A 16,900-nucleotide genomic window follows, 5' to 3' on the forward strand; every position below is an offset into this window, starting at 1 on the left:
AAGTTATTTTACTATAAATTATTCTATAGCTATAATGGAAAACTGTAGTTATTTAGAAACAGCTATGCCAGTCAATTTCCCCATGTACACAGGCCCTAAGAGAAACAAAATCTTTCAGACACTGTTATTCATAAGCTCACTCTCTGTTCAGGTAAAATATATCAAATTATGGCAGTTTAGATTAGGGCTAGGTGTTTCCATATCTGAGTGTGGGAACCTCCCTTTCTGTAAATATACACTATATAATAGCTCTGTGTGTGCATATTCTTGTAGAGAGTTAGTGTGTTTAGTTCCTAATATGACGTTTAAGACTTTGGAATGCAGACTTGTACTCAGAATAACTGTAGGCATGGGTGGCAAGTTTGTAGAAATTTTGGTGGTGCCCAGAACCCGCCCCCCCCCAACTCTGCCTCCCCAAACTCCGCCCCCACCTGCCTAAGGCTCTGGGGTGCAGGGGTCTGGGGTGCAGGTCCTGGGCTGGGGATTAGGGTGCAGGAGGGGTGCAGGGTGCAGGCTTTGGGATGGAGTTTGGGTGCTGGGTGCAGGCTCCGGGCTGGGGCAGGGGGTGGGTGTGCAGGAGGGGGTGAGGGGTGCAGGCTTTGGGACAGAGTTTGGGTGCAGGCTCTGGGCTGGGGGTGGGGGCATAGGAAGGGGTGAGGGGTGCAGGCTCTGGGAGGGAGTTTGGGGGTAGGAGGGAGTGCAGGGGTGAGGGCTGTGGGGCTGAAGATGAGGGATTCATGATGCGGGGGGGGCTCAGGGCTAGGGCTGAGGGTTGGGGTGTGGGGTGAAGGCTGTGGGGCTGAGGATGGGGGGTTCATGATGGGGGGCTCAGGGCTGGGGCAGAGGATTAGGGTGCGGGGGGATGAGGGTTGGGGCTGAGGGGTTCATGCTGCGGGGGGGCTCAGGGCTAGGGCAGAGGATCAGGGTGCGTAGGGATGAGGGCTCTGGCTGGGGATGAGGGGTTTGGGGCGTTGGAGCGGCTCAGGGTAAGGGCAGCCTGCCTTGCCATTAGTAAATGGTGGGCGCTAGGACCCTGGGGCAGCAGACAGCAGTTCTGCCGGGAGCTGCTCTACTGGGGCAGCAGAAGCAGGCAGGGCTGGCTGCTTTCTGTCAGGCAGGGACACGGCGGGGCGGGGGAGGGGGGAGACCCGCGGGGGCCAGGGCCTGATTCAGGCAGGGCTGGGGGAGAGACCCAGCTCCAAATATTCCTGGAGCAGGGCACCCTGCCCTGAATATTTCTGGTGCTCGAGCACTGCAAACATATATAACCTGCCGCCTATGACTGTAGGTACAGTGTGGTCCAAAATGGTATTTGCTGGGTTAATCAGGGTGAGCACATGAAAGGGGGCGATGTTATATTTACTTTAGCTCACAAATGGTATATGCAAGGCAGCCAAGTAACTACATCACTTGTAATCTTTCCTTATAAACTGAATGTAATTCTACTGTAAACAGTGGCTTTCAAAGTATTCAGGAATAATTCAGTCAGAAAACTGTTGATTTTTCCCTCCAGTAGTCTCTGTTCACAACCCCTTATGGTTCTGTTCTATAATAGTTTCCATTATAACTCCATTTCCAGCCATATAACTGTCTGAAATGTACACCTTTCAGGCTGAAATTTTCCAAACGTGGCCTTTAACCAAAGAGTAAATATTTCTAGAAAGTTTGAGGGGGGGAAATGTTTAATCTGTTTTTGAGTGAGATTAGAGTGAAAAAATATACTTTCCCTATTATAAAACATGATCTCATTTTTTTGTAAATAACTTGATAGCTGAAATAGTTGAGAACCAAGTTGAAATTAGGCATGGAAATTGGCTTCGCTAAGAAGGAGGGCTTTTAAGGGTTCTGATGGAAAAAAAGATGGTTTTAACTTACTGGACTATGAGCCTCTGGAGATCACACTATCTGAACACGTCATAGATCTTGCATGCAGTGTTGTTGAGCCATGTAACAGTATATTAGAGAGATAATGTGGGTGAAGTAATATTTTTTTTATTGGACCAGCTTCCGTTGGTGAGAGAGACAAGCTTTCCAGCTTACACAGAGCTTATGTGGCAGCTGTGTAAATGCGTATTTAAGTTTATCCCTGTTCAGCAAAGCATCGAAGTGGTACTTAACTAAAACCCTATTGAATTTAAGGGGGCTTGAAAGTGTGTGCTCAACAGTTAATTATGTGTTTGTGGACTTTGCGGAAGTGGTGCTTTATTGAATCTATCAGTCTGCACACCTTTTCAGTGAAACTGCCTTTCCATTTATGGGTAAGGTAAGAAAGGCACAGAGCTGGCACTGCTAACATTTTGGAAAGCGTCCACGAATTTTGGTTGCTTTATTGTTTAAGAGCTCTGCTGCTGCCATATCTCTGTGTCTCAGCAGCTGTGTCTAAAGCACTGAGCAGCTGGAACTCCTAATTATTTTAGCTAGTAGGTGGTGTAAATTAGGCACACACAATGAGTAAGCGCTCTTGGAAAAACGTATGCCTGTCAGTGACTTGCCCAACCCACTTCCCAAAGGAAGTTTGTGCCAGAGTTAGGAACAGAGCCTGGAGCAGGGCTGCTCAATGGGCTGATGCCTCTCAACAATTACAGGTGTGGGCTGAGTTACCCTGTCTGCAAAATGACAGGTTTCAGAGTAGCAGCTGTGTTAGTCTGTATCTGCAAAAAGAACAGGAGTACTTGTGGCACCTTAGAGACTAACAAATTTATTCGAGCATAAGCTTTTGTGGGCTACAGCCCACTTCATCAGATGCATAGAATGGAACATATAGTACGAAGATATATATACATACAGAGAACATGAAAAAGTGGAAGTAGCCATACCAACTGTAAGAGGCTAATTAATTAAGATGACATATTATCAGAAAAAAAAATTGTAGTGATAATCGAGATGGCCCATTTTAGACAGTTGACAAGAAGGTGTGAGGATACTTAACATGGGGAAATAGATTCAATATGTGAAATGACCCAGCCACTCCCAGTCTCTATTCAAACCCAAGTTAATGGTGTCTAGTTTGCATATTAATTCAAGTTCATCAGTTTCTCATTGGAGTCTGTTTTTGAAGCTTTTCTGTTGCAAAATTGCCACCTTTAAGTCTGTTACTGAAAGGTTGAAGTGTTCTCCTACTGATTTTTTAATGTTATGATTCCTGATGTCAGATTTGTGTCCATTTATTCTTCTGCGTAGAGACTGTCCGGTTTGGCCAATGCACATGGCAGAGGGGCATTGCTGGCTAATGTGAATCAGGTCCTATGATGGTGTCATTTGAATAAATATGTGGACAGAGTTGGCATCGGACTTTGTTGCAAGGATAGGTTCCTGGGTTAGTGTTTTTGTTGTGTGGTTGCTGGTGAGTATTTGCTTCAGGTTGGGGGGCTGTCTGTAAGCGAGGACTGGTCTGTCTCCCAAGATCTGTGAGAGTGAGAGATCATCATTCAGGATAGGTTGTAGATCTTTGATGATGTGCTGGAGAGGTTTTAGTTGGGGGCTGAAGGTGACGGCTAGGGGCGTTCTGTTATTTTCTTTGTTGGGCCTGTCCTGTAGTAGGTGACTTCTGGGTACTCTTCTGGCTCTGTCAATCTGTTTTTTCCCTTCAGCAGGTGGGTACTGTAGTTTTAAGAATGTTGATAGAGATCTTGTAGGTGTTTATCTCTGTCTGAGGGATTGGAGCAAATGTGGTTGTATCTTAGGGTTTGGCTGTAGACAATGGATCATGTGAAGGAGGCATGTAGGTAAGCATAGCGGTCAGTAGGTTTCCAGTATAGGGTGGTGTTTATGTGACCATTGCTTATTAGCACTGTAATGTCCAGGAAATGGCCCACTTGTGTGGATTGGTCTAGGCTGAGGTTGATGGTGGGATGGAACCTGTTGAAATCATGGTGGAATTCCTCAAGGGCTTCTTTTCCATGGGTCTAGCTGATGAAGACATCATCAGTGTAGCGCAAATAGAGTAGGGGGCCTTACCCTGCGGCAAGCACACAGTGGGGCAGGCCCGCCGCTCACAGCAGGGGCTGGGTGAGCGAGACAGGGGCTGTAACCCCCCCCCCTGGCTAGCAGCCTCAGCTGAGGCCTTTGGTGTTATTGCACTGTGGTGCTTTGTCTGGCACATGGGCCCTCCAGCCCCTGGGGCTGGGCTGCCCGCCAAGGGAGTGGCGCCTCCCCCCCCGGGCCCCTGGCAGAGCACCGAGTGCCACCATGGGTGGGGCGGCACAACGCTGGCCATGGCCAGTCCGCCCCTGGCCCCAGGTGCACAAAGTCACGTGCCCTGCGCACGGCAGCTGCTCTGGGCGGTTTGTGCTCAGGTGCCCACAAGGCGAAAACGAGGTTAGTGAATGGGAGGGGAAGGCGAATCTCCCGCCATTTTGCACTCGGGCCAAGCGGCCTCCCGTGTCCCCGGCTGCCAGGCAACGTCCCTGAGCGGCGAGCCCGCCACCGCCTCTCAGCTCCCGGCGTGCACCGCGGCAGGTGGGGCGGGGAGACGCGGTGCACGCTGGGAGTTGTAGTACGGCTCGTTCCGCTTGTCACGTTACTGGAGACGCCGGTGTCTCGGTGTCCGCGGGGGCGGGGCCGGGGCCGGGGCCGGCCCGCTCCCCGCACTCGGCGCCATGGCCGGCGCCGGCAGGAAGAAGCAGGTTCGCTTCGCCCGGCCGGAGGCGGAGGACACGCGGCGGGGCGGCGAGGGGCCGGCGGCGGCGGAGCAGAGTCTCCTCCCGGAGCCCGCGCCGCGGCCTGAGGTGATCGTAGCCGGCGGCGGCAGGAGCCGGGCCGGGGAGGGAGCGACGCTGCTGCTGCGATGGTGCATCTCCGGGGTGCTGTGCTCGGCCTTCCTGGGCCTGGTGAGCGGGGCTGGGCCTCCCCTTCCGCCTTGCGGGCACCGACTCCCCGGCAAACCCCCGGCCCGGCCCGGGCAGCGCTGCCCCAGGGAGCCCCTGTGCTGGGTGGACCTGGTGACGGTGCTGGGTTTGGCGCAGCCCCTGCCCCCGGGGGCAGGTCCCTGTGCGGGGCCAGTGAGAACAGGACCTGCAGTGCTGGGGCCGAGCAACGGCCCCTCTAGCCCAGGGGTCTCGAATGCAAATGACCACGAGGTGACGAGGGCCACATGAGGGCTAGTTCCTTGGCCTGAGGGCCGCATCACTGACACCCCCCTCGCTGCCTCGCCCCCACCCCACCCCTTCCATGAGGCCCCGCCTCTTCCCACCCCTTTCCTGCTCCCCTTCCAACCCCTTTGCTGAAGTCCCCACCCCAACTCCGCCCCCTCCCTGCCCCCAGAGGGTGTATGAGGGGTGTGGTGGGGGCTCAGGGCAGGGAGTTGAGGTGCAGCAGGGGGTTGGGGTGCAGGCAGGGGGCTCGGTACAGAAGGGGTGTGGGATGCGGCAGGGGGCTCAGGATTGGGGGTTGGGGTTCAAGCAGGGGGCTCAGGGCAGGGGATTGGGGTGCAGAAGGGCTGTGGGATGTAGCGGGGGCTCAGGGCAGGGGATTGGGGTGTGGGCAGGGGGCTCAGGGCAGGGAGTTGGGGTGGGCGGAGTGCAGGAGGCCTTCGGGCTCCGGGGTGGCAGCAGCACGTACCAGGGCAGGCTCCCGGCCCCACTCCGTGAAGTAGCTGGAACCATGTCCCTGTGGCCCCTGGGAGAGGGGTGCCGTGGGGCTCTGCATGCTGCTTGCCACACCTCCAGGCACCTCCCCCGAAGCTCCCATTGGCCGCAGTTCCCTGTTCCTGGCCAGTGGGAGCTCCGGGGTCGGGAGGGCAGTGCCTGAAGCCAGGGAAACACACAGAGGGAGCTCTCTGCTTCCCCCCCGGCCTCAGGGACATGATGCCAGCCGCTTCAGGGAGTGATGTGGGGCTTGAGGGGGGCAATCCTGTGGCTGTAGTTTGTGGTAGGCCGGGGGGAGGGCGCGGGCCGTTGGCGGGTCGCAGGAAATAGCCCCACGGGCTGGGTGTTTGAGACCCCTGCTCTAGCCCCATATCTTGTCTCTGACAGCTGCTTCAGCGAGGACCAGAACAGGGTAATTAGTGATAGATCCACCCCCTGTTGTCCAGTCTCAGCTGCTGATATATGGAGGTTTAGGGATACCCAGAGCATGGGGCTGCATCTCTGACTATCTTGGCTAATAGCTATTGCTGGACCTATGCTCCATGAATGTATGTAATTTTTTTTACCCCAGTTATAGTTTTGGCCTTTGCAACATACCCTGGCAACGAGTTCCACAGGATACCTGTGGGCTGTGTGAAGAAATACTGTCATATGTTTGTTTTAAACCTGCTATCTATTAATTTCATTGGGTGACCCCTGGTTCTTGTGTTATGTAGAGGGATAAATAACACTGCTTTATTCATTCTCTCCACACCATTCAGATAGTAATAAACTAATGAGGCAGCACAGAGAGCATTGATAGAGCCCTAGGTTTGAACTCAGCCATGTGGGGTTCCTGGTAATTTCTAGATAGTATTTTGGGCTTGGTTTGTCTCACAGGTGAAACTGTCCCAGGTGCTCAGCTGCTTGAGGAGTAATGTTTCTGTAGCATTAGATTGTATAAGAACCTTTATTTTGCACAGTACTGAGCACACTGCTGGTACTGAAGTGATGACTGTTCCATACAGCCAAGTTTTCCTTTGGTATTGTTCTCACGATGAGGTACTGTGAAACTCACTTGGGTGCTCCACAAGCTTATTCCAAAGGTGACTCCAAGCGAAACTTAAATTTCACTTGGTGCTTTTCACACAGTTAAAAGAAAATGTGTATGTAAATTTAGAGATGATCTCGCTAAAACAGATTTGGATTACATCAAGTGATATTTTAATATTCATTAGTAAGGCTAAGATTTTTGTCCTGGATATTGTTAGTAAAAGTCATGGACAGGTCACAAGCAAAAAAGAAAAATTAATGGAAGCCATGACTGGTCCCCGACTTTTACTAAAAATATCCAGGACAAAATGGGGATCTGCGCATCCCCACACCGCCTGAAGTGGGACAGCTGTGCAGGGGACTGCAGGGTACCCCTACTGCCTGCAGCTCCGGGGGTTGTCCACTGCCTGTGAAGGCTGAGAGTTGTGGGGTGCCCCCAGCTCCCATGCCACCCCCACCACCCACAGGGGCCAGAGGCGCCTGGTGAGCCAGCAGCCCGGGGATTCCCACGCTGCCTCCATTGCCTGTGAGCTTGGGGGTTCCCCTCCACCCCCGACAGCTGCCAATGGCAGCAGGGGTACCCCACAGCTCCTAGCCCTGTGGGTGGCAGGGGACCCTGCACCTCCCAACTGCTGAAGTCATGGAGGTCGCTGGAAGTCACGGATTCTGTGACTTCCACGACCTCCGTGACTAAATTGTAGACTTATTCATTAGAAGTATTACCATGGCACCTAGGAACCATAGTCCAGGACCAGAACTCAATTGTGCTTAGTGCTGTACAAAAACAGACAAAAAGACTGTCCCTGCCTTGAAGAGCTTGCTGTGTAAGGCAGTGTCTACACTGCCACTTTCAGCGCTAACACTTTAGTTGTTCAGGGGTGTGAAAAAACACCTCCCTGATGCCAAATGTTTTAGCCCTGAAAAGCACCAGTATAGACAGTGCTTTATCACCGGGAGCCACACTCCTGGTGACATTCAGAGTGGTTATTTTTTTATCGCTGGGAGAGGTCTCCCCCCCCCCGCCCCCCGCGATAAAGCGTGACTACAGTGCCCACCTCGCAGCGCTGCCGTGGCTGCGCTGTAACACGGGCAGTGTAGACATACCCTAAGTAACCTGCCAACCTATTTTGGGCTTGTCTTAGGTGAAATTCCTTACCAAGTTGTAAGTTAAGTTGATAACTGGCACTGTGAAACCAAAATAAGAGTGCCCCCAACGTAAGACTGCATTGTTTAACTAAATCAGTTTCTAAAGTGACTTAATTAAAATGGTACAATTTTTGTTTGCAGACAAAGTCTTAGTAACATAATATGAACTATATCATTTCTTGCTGCTGGTGAGAGTTTATTTTGTTAACCTTCTGCCTTCTAAAATGAGCAAACAAAAGATCCCCACTGTTTTTCAGGGTATGAGCATTGCTGTCTTGGGACCTACATTTCAAGATTTGGCTGCAAATGTGAATAAAAATGTCAGTGATATTTACTACATTTTCGTGGGTCGTTCTCTGGGGTACCTTGGTGGTTCAGTGATTGGAGGGATTATCTTTGACTGCGTGAACCCTCATCTCCTCTTGGGTAAGTGTACTCAAAATAATTCCTTTTTATGTGACAAATGTATAGCTTGTTGAATCTCTAATATTGTTATTAAGTGTCATAACCTGCACTATTTCCAGAGGGGTTGGTATAGTAACAAATTGTGAAAGTTGTGTTCAAAAATATATCTCAAGCCAGTTTTCACCTCCTTTACCTTGGTGTGTCATGCAAGTATCCTGTTGGTCTTTACACCGCAGTCTTGCACAATGAAAGTTGCATATACGCTATCACCAGCATTGTCATACTCCTTTAAAAATATTGTACACTGCTGCAGGAGCGATGTAATTAAAAACTATGAAATTTTGTTTCTATTTGTCAGTTTCATTCCTGTCTCCTTTTATTGCAAAAGACCGTATCTATCTCTGTCAGAGCTGAATAAAAGATGCCTTTTGCTCAAACAAAAAGAAGCAGAGTTGGATTTTTGTTTTTCTATATCAAATGGCTGGTTCTGAGAATATTTATATAAAACAAATCAAATTTGATAATGGCCACATCACAAGCTACATGAGAAAAATGAGAGAAGCTCAGCTGAGACTCACATCTGATCACCTGTATTGCTGTCAGTGATACCATTTCACACAATTGAGTTACAACATCTTTTCTTTGTAGAGTTGTAAACTCAACCTCTGTTAAAATACACTGCACCCGCTAAATTTTTTTCTGTTCCATTAAACCCTGACATGCATAAAATTTATGAATAAAATCTAGACCAATCTTCTGCTTCTCATTGATTCTAATTTATCTGTCAGACATGAGGCAAATAATCTGAAGACAAAGTTATCTGAAACCTGAAACAGAGATTCCTGAACTAATAAAGCAAAATCTTTCATGCTTATCATATTCAAAAGTAAGGTGAACTGACGGCAAGCTCTAAACACAGTTATCTGTAGAACTGTTTCTTAGGTTTTGCCTCAATTTTTCATGTGCTGTTGTTGTCAATTTGAGAAATAATTTGCATGCTTTCAATTTTCAGTTGGATAAGCAATGGAGAAAAAATCACATCTCAGAGGTTAACTAAGTTTAAATTTAATAAATTCTGTTAACGGCGCTTATTCTTTTTTAAACTGTACAATGAATTAGGAGCCTATTTATGATGTGGGCATATAACTTACTAATGTTAATGGAAGCTAAACTTATGCATTGAGAGTAATTGGAGAAAATAGTTCAGTTGAGGACTTCCTAGTGTGATCACCAGAGCTGGTCAGAGGATGACATTTCAGTTTTGTGAAGAATTTGATTTTGTTTTGAATTGAAATGAAACTCAAAATTTTTGAAATCTTCCAATCTAAAATGAGCTGTGCTTTGTGATCAAAATGTCTTGGTTTGACAGAACCAGAATGTTTCATTTTGGGTTTTATTTTATATTACTATCTAGTAATGCAAAATATTTTTTTTAAACAGTCACTTCAAAATGAAAAACTGAAACCTTTTGTTCCAAAAATCTCAAAATATCCCATTTTACATTGTCAGAACGTTTTTTTAGTTTTTCTCAAGAAGTAAATTTTGCTCAAATTCGGCTTGATTTTGTGAAGTATTTTGATTTTAACAGGCAATTTCTGAGGAAAAAATGCTTCCGTCTAAGTCTTTTCAACCAGCTCTCATGAACACTAATTCAGTCTAACCTGACTGCTTGAAATTCAAGCAGTCTATCTTAAACAGATTTTAATTATAAATTGACTATTTTGGATCTCTGTAGAAGTCATGCTGAAAACTGGAGCCTCAGTATGGATTTTGGATTACCTTTATAGGGTTAACCATGCTGGGAACAGCAGTTGGTCTTTATGCCATACCATGGTGTAAGAAAGCGCTATTGTTAACTGCCCTGATGTCAGTCATTGGGACTTCCATGGGTGTTCTAGACACAGGTAAGTGAACAGATCCTCTTCCCTGCTGCAGGAAGTCCTGTGGATTGAATGAATCATTGGGAGTCTGTCAGCTCCTCTTGTATCTATCTGAGAGAATTGTTAGCACTAATGAGGTGCTAGAGATCCACAAGAGGTGAGTTTGTTTATCATTAGGACTTCCAATTTATGTGGCAAGCATGTTGTGTTGTCAGTATAGGCATAGGGCCTGCTAAAATAGTTATATTTCGCTTAATGAAGGAGGAGGAAAATGTATGTTTTGTTTTCTTGCATGCATGGTATATGTATGCTAAACTAAATTCGTGTTCATATCCATTGTCACTTGCCGTTAAAGTTACTCTCTCTCGCTGTTACTACAGTAACATCATCCATTCTGAAGACAGTAAGAGCAGACTTTTTTTCCTGATTGTGATGCAAATGGTGAGGTAAATGCCAGGCTGGAATAATCTCTAGAATGAATCTGCTGGTATATCCCTGACTGTATGTGGGATGGCACAGAAAAATTGCCAAGTATTCCTCAATTAACTACTTATTCAACCCATTTGTGTGACTAAGTGAGTGAGCATCTATAATGCAAATTTGATGCTATGTGCTGAGAAGAGAGCCTAGGACTGAGTGTTACAAACAGTCTGTCAAAGAAGATCCTGAGCTTTATCTGGAATGCCATAATAGTGCCAAATGGAACACTGTTCGAAATGAGCTAGTTCTTGTTCTTGAGATAAAAAGGTAAAAAAAAACCCAGCATGTGCAGTGGAACCTTCTACTGCTTAATTTTTATAAGCAGAGCTTTACTCTAGCTAGACTTGCAGTTTGCACATTTCATGCCCTGAAAAAGGTAATGACCTTTGATTCCAGATATTATAAAAGAAGTTCTTTTATCTGCTTCCACTGTAGATTGTTCTGACAGATTGACTAGATATATATTAACTAAATAACTGATTGGGAAGAAACCATACTGTATCTTAAGTTTCCATATTAAATAAATGGATCCTCATTTCTTTAATCTGCAGGTGGAAATGTCCTTGCATTGAATATATGGGGAGCAGAGGTTGGACCACATATGCAGGCCTTACACTTCAGTTTTGCACTGGGTGCCCTTGTGGCCCCAATCCTGACAAAAATGGCATTGGGCAGCTTCATATCTCCTAAAGTCCAAACAGAAGATGAAAAGACAAACCACTCTGTTCCGAGTGATATACCTAACGCACTTTCTGGATCAGCACTGAAACTGCATTCTAATGTGAGCTTTATGTGGTCCTACATTGTCATAGGGACCTATATTTTGATAGTTTCTTTGTTGTTTGTTGTTCTGTATTCAAGGACCGGCTCAGCACGAGATAAAGCAAAATCTTCTCTGCAGAAATGTCAGATTGCCAAATACCACTATGCCCTTCTCATTCTCCTTTTCCTTTTCTTCTTTTGCTATGTAGGAGCAGAGGTCACCTATGGCTCTTACATTTTCAATTATGCAGAGGTTTATGCAGACATGAAAGAAAGTGAAGCAGCTAGTTTGAACTCCCTTTTTTGGGGAGCATTTGCAGCTTGCAGAGGACTGGCAATCTGTTTTGCTACCTGTTTATACCCTGGTACTATGATTCTGCTGAGTGTCATAGGTTCCACTGTCTCCTCTCTGTTCCTGGCACTGTTGAGTAAGCATCCAATTTCGCTCTGGGTTGGAACAGCAGTGTATGGTGCGTCAATGGCTACCATCTTTCCCAGTGGCATTTCCTGGATTGAACAGTACACCACCATACAAGGAAAGTCTGCTTCTCTCTTCGTAGTTGGTGCTGCCTTGGGGGAGATGTGCATTCCAGCAGTGGTTGGGTTCCTTGAAGGAAAACTTCACAATGTCCCTGTGATGATGTATGCTGCATTGGGAACATCTGTAGTGACAGCAGTACTATTTCCTGTGATGTATAAATTAGCCACTTCTCCCAGTGAGAGTAAGTTAAAAGATGGTGGTGGGAGCGAGGACCAGAAAGCTTTGTTGTCCAACTTTGAACTTAATGAAGATGAGGAAGATGAAGAGGATGCAAGAGAATGGAATGAAGCAGACTTTGAAGTAATTGAAATGAATGATACAGTGAGAAACTCTGTGGTAGAGACATCTCAAAAGATCCCAGGGGAGTCCCCAGCTAAAGTGTCCATGCAGCCACCTTCAAACATATTTAGTTCTTCTCCAGTGATTGCTCTTAGCTCCCCAGGGAGAAAGCAGTTCAATAGAGACAGAGAGAAGAATGATTAAAGTAAAATCTAGGCTGCTTACTTGAAATGACCTGCCTGGCTTCTGTAAGGTAATAAACACAATCAAATTAGCTGTATTTGTAAAGTGATTCAGAATTTTAATAGTGGTACAAATCCAAGAGTTTCCACCTCCGTGCTTGCCAAATCCCAGTTTATGCTTATTCATTTTAGTCTGCAACCATGCATTCTGGAGTGAAAAAGAATGTGTATGTTGGACATACTAAAGAGGGAATCCGTGGTAATATGATCAGGTGTTGTGTCATGGAACTAAAAGCAATTTAGACTCAACATATGGGAAACATTTCTTAAATGTAAACAAAGAAAATGATGGGCACCCTAATGTAACTTAAAGTAAGACTGTTCAGAGTATTTTAACCATATTTTTAGAACAATCCTGCATTGGTGGGAATAGATCAGGATGCACAGTGATCTTAATTGATCACCCTCATACAAATCAGAGAAGAATCTTGAACTTCTTGAATCTAGTGAAGGGGATATTTCCATGCACTTAAAGTCTGGGATGTAACATAAACCATGGTAAGTTAAACACCAAGGTGTTAGTTGTGTCCTTGTCCTTTTGGGAAAGTGGAAAAGTTGATAGCTCAACAGCTTTAGTTAATGGATGTATTGTTGACTTTGTCTGGGAATTTCCTGGTTTTGTCATTTTTATGTAATGTTGTTTAAATAGATTTCTGTGTTTAGTTCATTTTAAATCATGGAAACATCAAATATGTTACACTGGAATAAAATATTTATTTAGGGAGGTTTTAAAAAACGTGTATTATGTACTCTTTCCAAGGTTGCTTTGAAGAACAAAATGGTTTGTCACACATCTGCATTTTTTTTTATTTTGCGATGGTGGAGAGAGAGGACAAGGGAGTTTTTAAAGTAGTTGTGCTGATCTGCTATAATTTTTAATTCTTGATTGTTGAGCCATTATTAGCTACTCTTTAATCAGTGTTTGATAACAAACCACTGGTATCACAGGCAGTATACACATTAATGTAGTTACTTACGTATCAGAGGGGTAGCCGTGTTAGTCTGGATCTGTAAAAGCAGCAAAGAGTCCTGTGGCACCTTATAGACTAACAGACGTTTTGGAGCATGAGCTTTCGTGGGTGAATACCCACTTTGTCAGATGCATGCTCCAAAACGCCTGTTAGTCTATAAGGTGTCATAGGACTCTTTGCTGCTAGTTACTTTACATACCAAAGCTAAATTTCAAAGGCAATTTTACCGTTCTAGTAGGGTGATGAGATGGCAAGTGTGAAAAATCGGGATGGGGGTGGGGGATAATTGGAGTCTATATAAGAAAAAGACGCCAAAATCGGGACTGTCCCTATAAAATTGGGACATCTGGTCACCCTACTTTTTAGTAACCAATAACCCCTAGTTCATAGTATTGACAGAGGACCTTAACTCTCAAACCAGATTGTTCAAACAAAAGTTTTAAAGATCTGTTCTGGCTTTCCCTGAAGTTAATAGCAAAAATCCAGTGGGAGCACATACTTCTCTAGAAAAGGAAAATACATATCTTTTCAAAGCGAAATGTGCAAAGCTTAGCCTATGGCACACTTCAATAGCTGTTTACTTACCTCTGGAAAATTAATAGGTTACAGTTACTAATGAAACCTTCCCTTTTGTAACAGCCAGAGTACTGAGTGCAATCCAAGTTCTGAAAGGTACCAGAAGGTGACCTATAACTGCTTCTTTTGTGCAAGTTGGACTGGTGCCCTCTGCTTTTTACTCTGGTAACATTGTAATGTTTCAGATACTTTGAGATGATGTATTTGGATGCTGCCTTAAGAGAAGGTCCATGTTTTGCACAGATGAGGTACAGTGCAGTGTTTCATGTAGTATTTATCAACATCTTGGGTGTGTGTGTAAGATTGGAAATACCATGCTGGGGGAGGGAGGAAACACTGAGTGCTAGCAAATAAATAAATCACCATAGTGCCAAGAACAGACAAATATAGAAAGTGTTGCTTAGAATTAATTTGGAGCCTTCCATTTAATGCAGTCCGTCTATTTGAAAACCCAGATTTTGAAGGCAGCTTTTTCTGAGGCTGCATGATCAAAACTTGCTGTTTGTATTGCTCATTGAATAGTTAAGACTTTTGCTGGTAATTTACTTTTGTAGTAAGGGTGGCAGTTTTATTTACATTTGGAGCGTTTGTTATGTGGTATAGGATCTTTCTTTAGAAGTTTGGGTTTATGACTGACTGCTTCCCCTCTTCTCCCCTCCGCCCCCCAAACAAATTTCGCTTTCCTCTGAAATCTGAGGGGAAGAAATAGAGCCATCCTGGAAAACTTTTGCAGTTTATGGTGAGAGACAATGAAATCTAGAAGACATTTCCCCTCCCTACCACACCGTAATGTTAGTGTAAATGCCAGTGTAGTGCCTGTTTTCCTGCAAAAGGGGGGAGCAAGATAAGATAATTGGATACTGACAGAAGACACATTTTAATAATGAACTGGTTCTGCACCTTGAGTTGTCTGTTCAGAAGGGTATATTTTACCTACCTGGGTCTGTGATTAAACATTGGTAGGTAATCCAACTAGTTTTTGTTTTTTTTTATTTTTATCTTCATAGCTTCTGTTGTTGTATCACACCTGCTATATCAATGCATTGCTAAACTTGGCTTATGCTGTTTCAGTTGCTGCATGAAAGCTCTCTCCTTCCCTTACTTAACAGTGTAATGCTTGTAAATATTTAAGGACCATATTCTACCCTTGGATGCATATGGCTGCCCATAAAGTCAATGGAAGCAGCTCTGCATATGCATTTACAGTACTAGAGTTTGACCTGCAGATCAGTATAGAAAATAAGAGCTGAACTGTAATGGTGGAGATCTTGGCTTAAATAAGGAAGTCTAGGGTAAGCTTTTGTGTGTCATTCTGAAAATGCTATTGAAATTCTGCACTAATCACTTACCATTTAATACTATTTATGTATAATTGGAAAGCATGAATACTCTGTGCAACATGGTGTGCATGGATGGCAAAAATGTCACACATGACTTTGAAAACCAGCATATTAACAAAGGTGGTAAGTCTCTCATACTTCGTGCTTTTTTCCAGACTTTTTACAAAGGGGTGTAATAGATCTATCGTTGCTGCAGGATCCTGAACAGAAATGGTTACAGCAACAGCAAACCTGACAGTCATGCTGTCCACATATGTGTGTTGTTTGAAACAAAACAGGCTTGACTACCTTTTAGAGATGTTTTAGACTTTTTTTTGTCAATCAACTGGGTTTTTACTAAAAGTGACACTCAAGCTTTAGCTATTTTAAAGAGGAGCTGTCACTTGACATAAAATCTAAACACATTATGTTCTATTTTTGAATCATCAGTTCTATTTTTTTATAAACGCTGTTTAGTATAACCTCTTAAACCCTGACGAACATACGTATTTTAATAAACCATTTAAACTGAATAGGAATCAGGAATTTCATTCTTCTCTCCCATCAACATTAGAACAAGCATGAAACAAAGCAATAGGGCCAGTGCTAGGAGACTGGAAGGCTAAATTTTTTTTTTTTGTGCTAAAGGGAGGGATAAAGTGAGGACGAGGACAGACAAAAAGAAAAAGAAATTTGTAATACTGAAGAGGAAGGTAATGTAAGCAAGGTCATTCTCAAGCATTTCTAATCAGTTTATAGACTAGTAGTGAAAATGAAATCCAAGCTCCATGGAAACTTGGGCTCCATAATCTGAAACGTACTTTAAATTTATGATCATAGCTGCTTTCTTCACAGTGTAGAGAGATTACATAATGTGGAGGTTTTATTTCAAGTTCACTGTATAAATTTTCTGCATGATGCATGTACCTAAATAATACTTTATATATATTTATATCATATAAATGATCAGAGGGTTCCCCTGCGATACAATACAAGAGTGGCAATGTGTAACACTGAAATAATTGGGGTAGTGTAAAGCTTTTCCTCCGTCACAGGACAATTGATGGAAAAGTTGAAACTAAGAAATGTGATATGTGGACAAAAAAACAAATCTGTAGTGTAGGTCATCAACTGCTTTGACCAATGTCATGTGGATATTTAGAATCAAGTTATACATTTATTCCATACATATATGGAAAAAAGCTAATGTAGTGCCCATCTTTAAAAAAGGGAAGAAGGAAGATCCAGGGAACTACAGGCCAGTCAGTCTCACCTCAGTCCCTGGAAAAATCATGGAGCAGGTCCTCAAGGAATCAATCCTGAACCACTTAAAGGAGGGGAAAGTGATTAGGAACAGTCAGCATGGATTCACCAAGGGCAAGTCATGCCTGACTAACCTAATTGCCTTCTATGATGAGATAACACGCTCTGTGGATGAGGGGAAAGCAGTGGATGTGCTATTTCTGGACTTTAGCAAAGCTTTTGATACAGTCTCCCACAGTATTCTTGCCAGCAAGTTAAAGAAGTATGGGCTGGATAAATGGACGGTAAGGTGGATAGAAAACTGGCTAGATGGTCGGGCTCAACGGGTAGTGATCAATGGTTCCATGTCTAGTTGGCAGCCGGTATCAAGTGGAGTGCCCCAAGGGTCGGTGCTGGGGCTGGTTTTATTCAATATCTTC

General features: G+C 44.7%; 1 protein-coding gene across 2 annotated transcripts; it reads left to right on the forward strand.

Moving 5' to 3' along the window:
• Positions 1 to 4,508: 4,508 nt before the first annotated feature.
• MFSD4B (major facilitator superfamily domain containing 4B) lies at positions 4,509 to 12,384 on the forward strand. Of its 2 annotated transcripts, none has more exons than XM_045009350.1 (4): positions 4,509 to 4,829; positions 8,021 to 8,189; positions 9,956 to 10,072; positions 11,080 to 12,384. In XM_045009350.1, exons 1-4 carry the CDS (start codon positions 4,599 to 4,601, stop codon positions 12,312 to 12,314), a joined length of 1,752 nt encoding a protein of 583 aa, XP_044865285.1. In that variant the 5' UTR covers positions 4,509 to 4,598; the 3' UTR covers positions 12,315 to 12,384. The 2 variants fall into 2 exon arrangements, with proteins under 2 accessions (XP_044865285.1, XP_044865286.1); XM_045009351.1 differs by having other exon boundaries at positions 4,607 to 4,625.
• The last annotated feature ends 4,516 nt before the right edge of the window (positions 12,385 to 16,900 follow it).

Source organism: Mauremys mutica, chromosome 3 (assembly GCF_020497125.1).
Source record: "Mauremys mutica isolate MM-2020 ecotype Southern chromosome 3, ASM2049712v1, whole genome shotgun sequence".
NCBI lineage: Eukaryota > Metazoa > Chordata > Testudines > Geoemydidae > Mauremys > Mauremys mutica.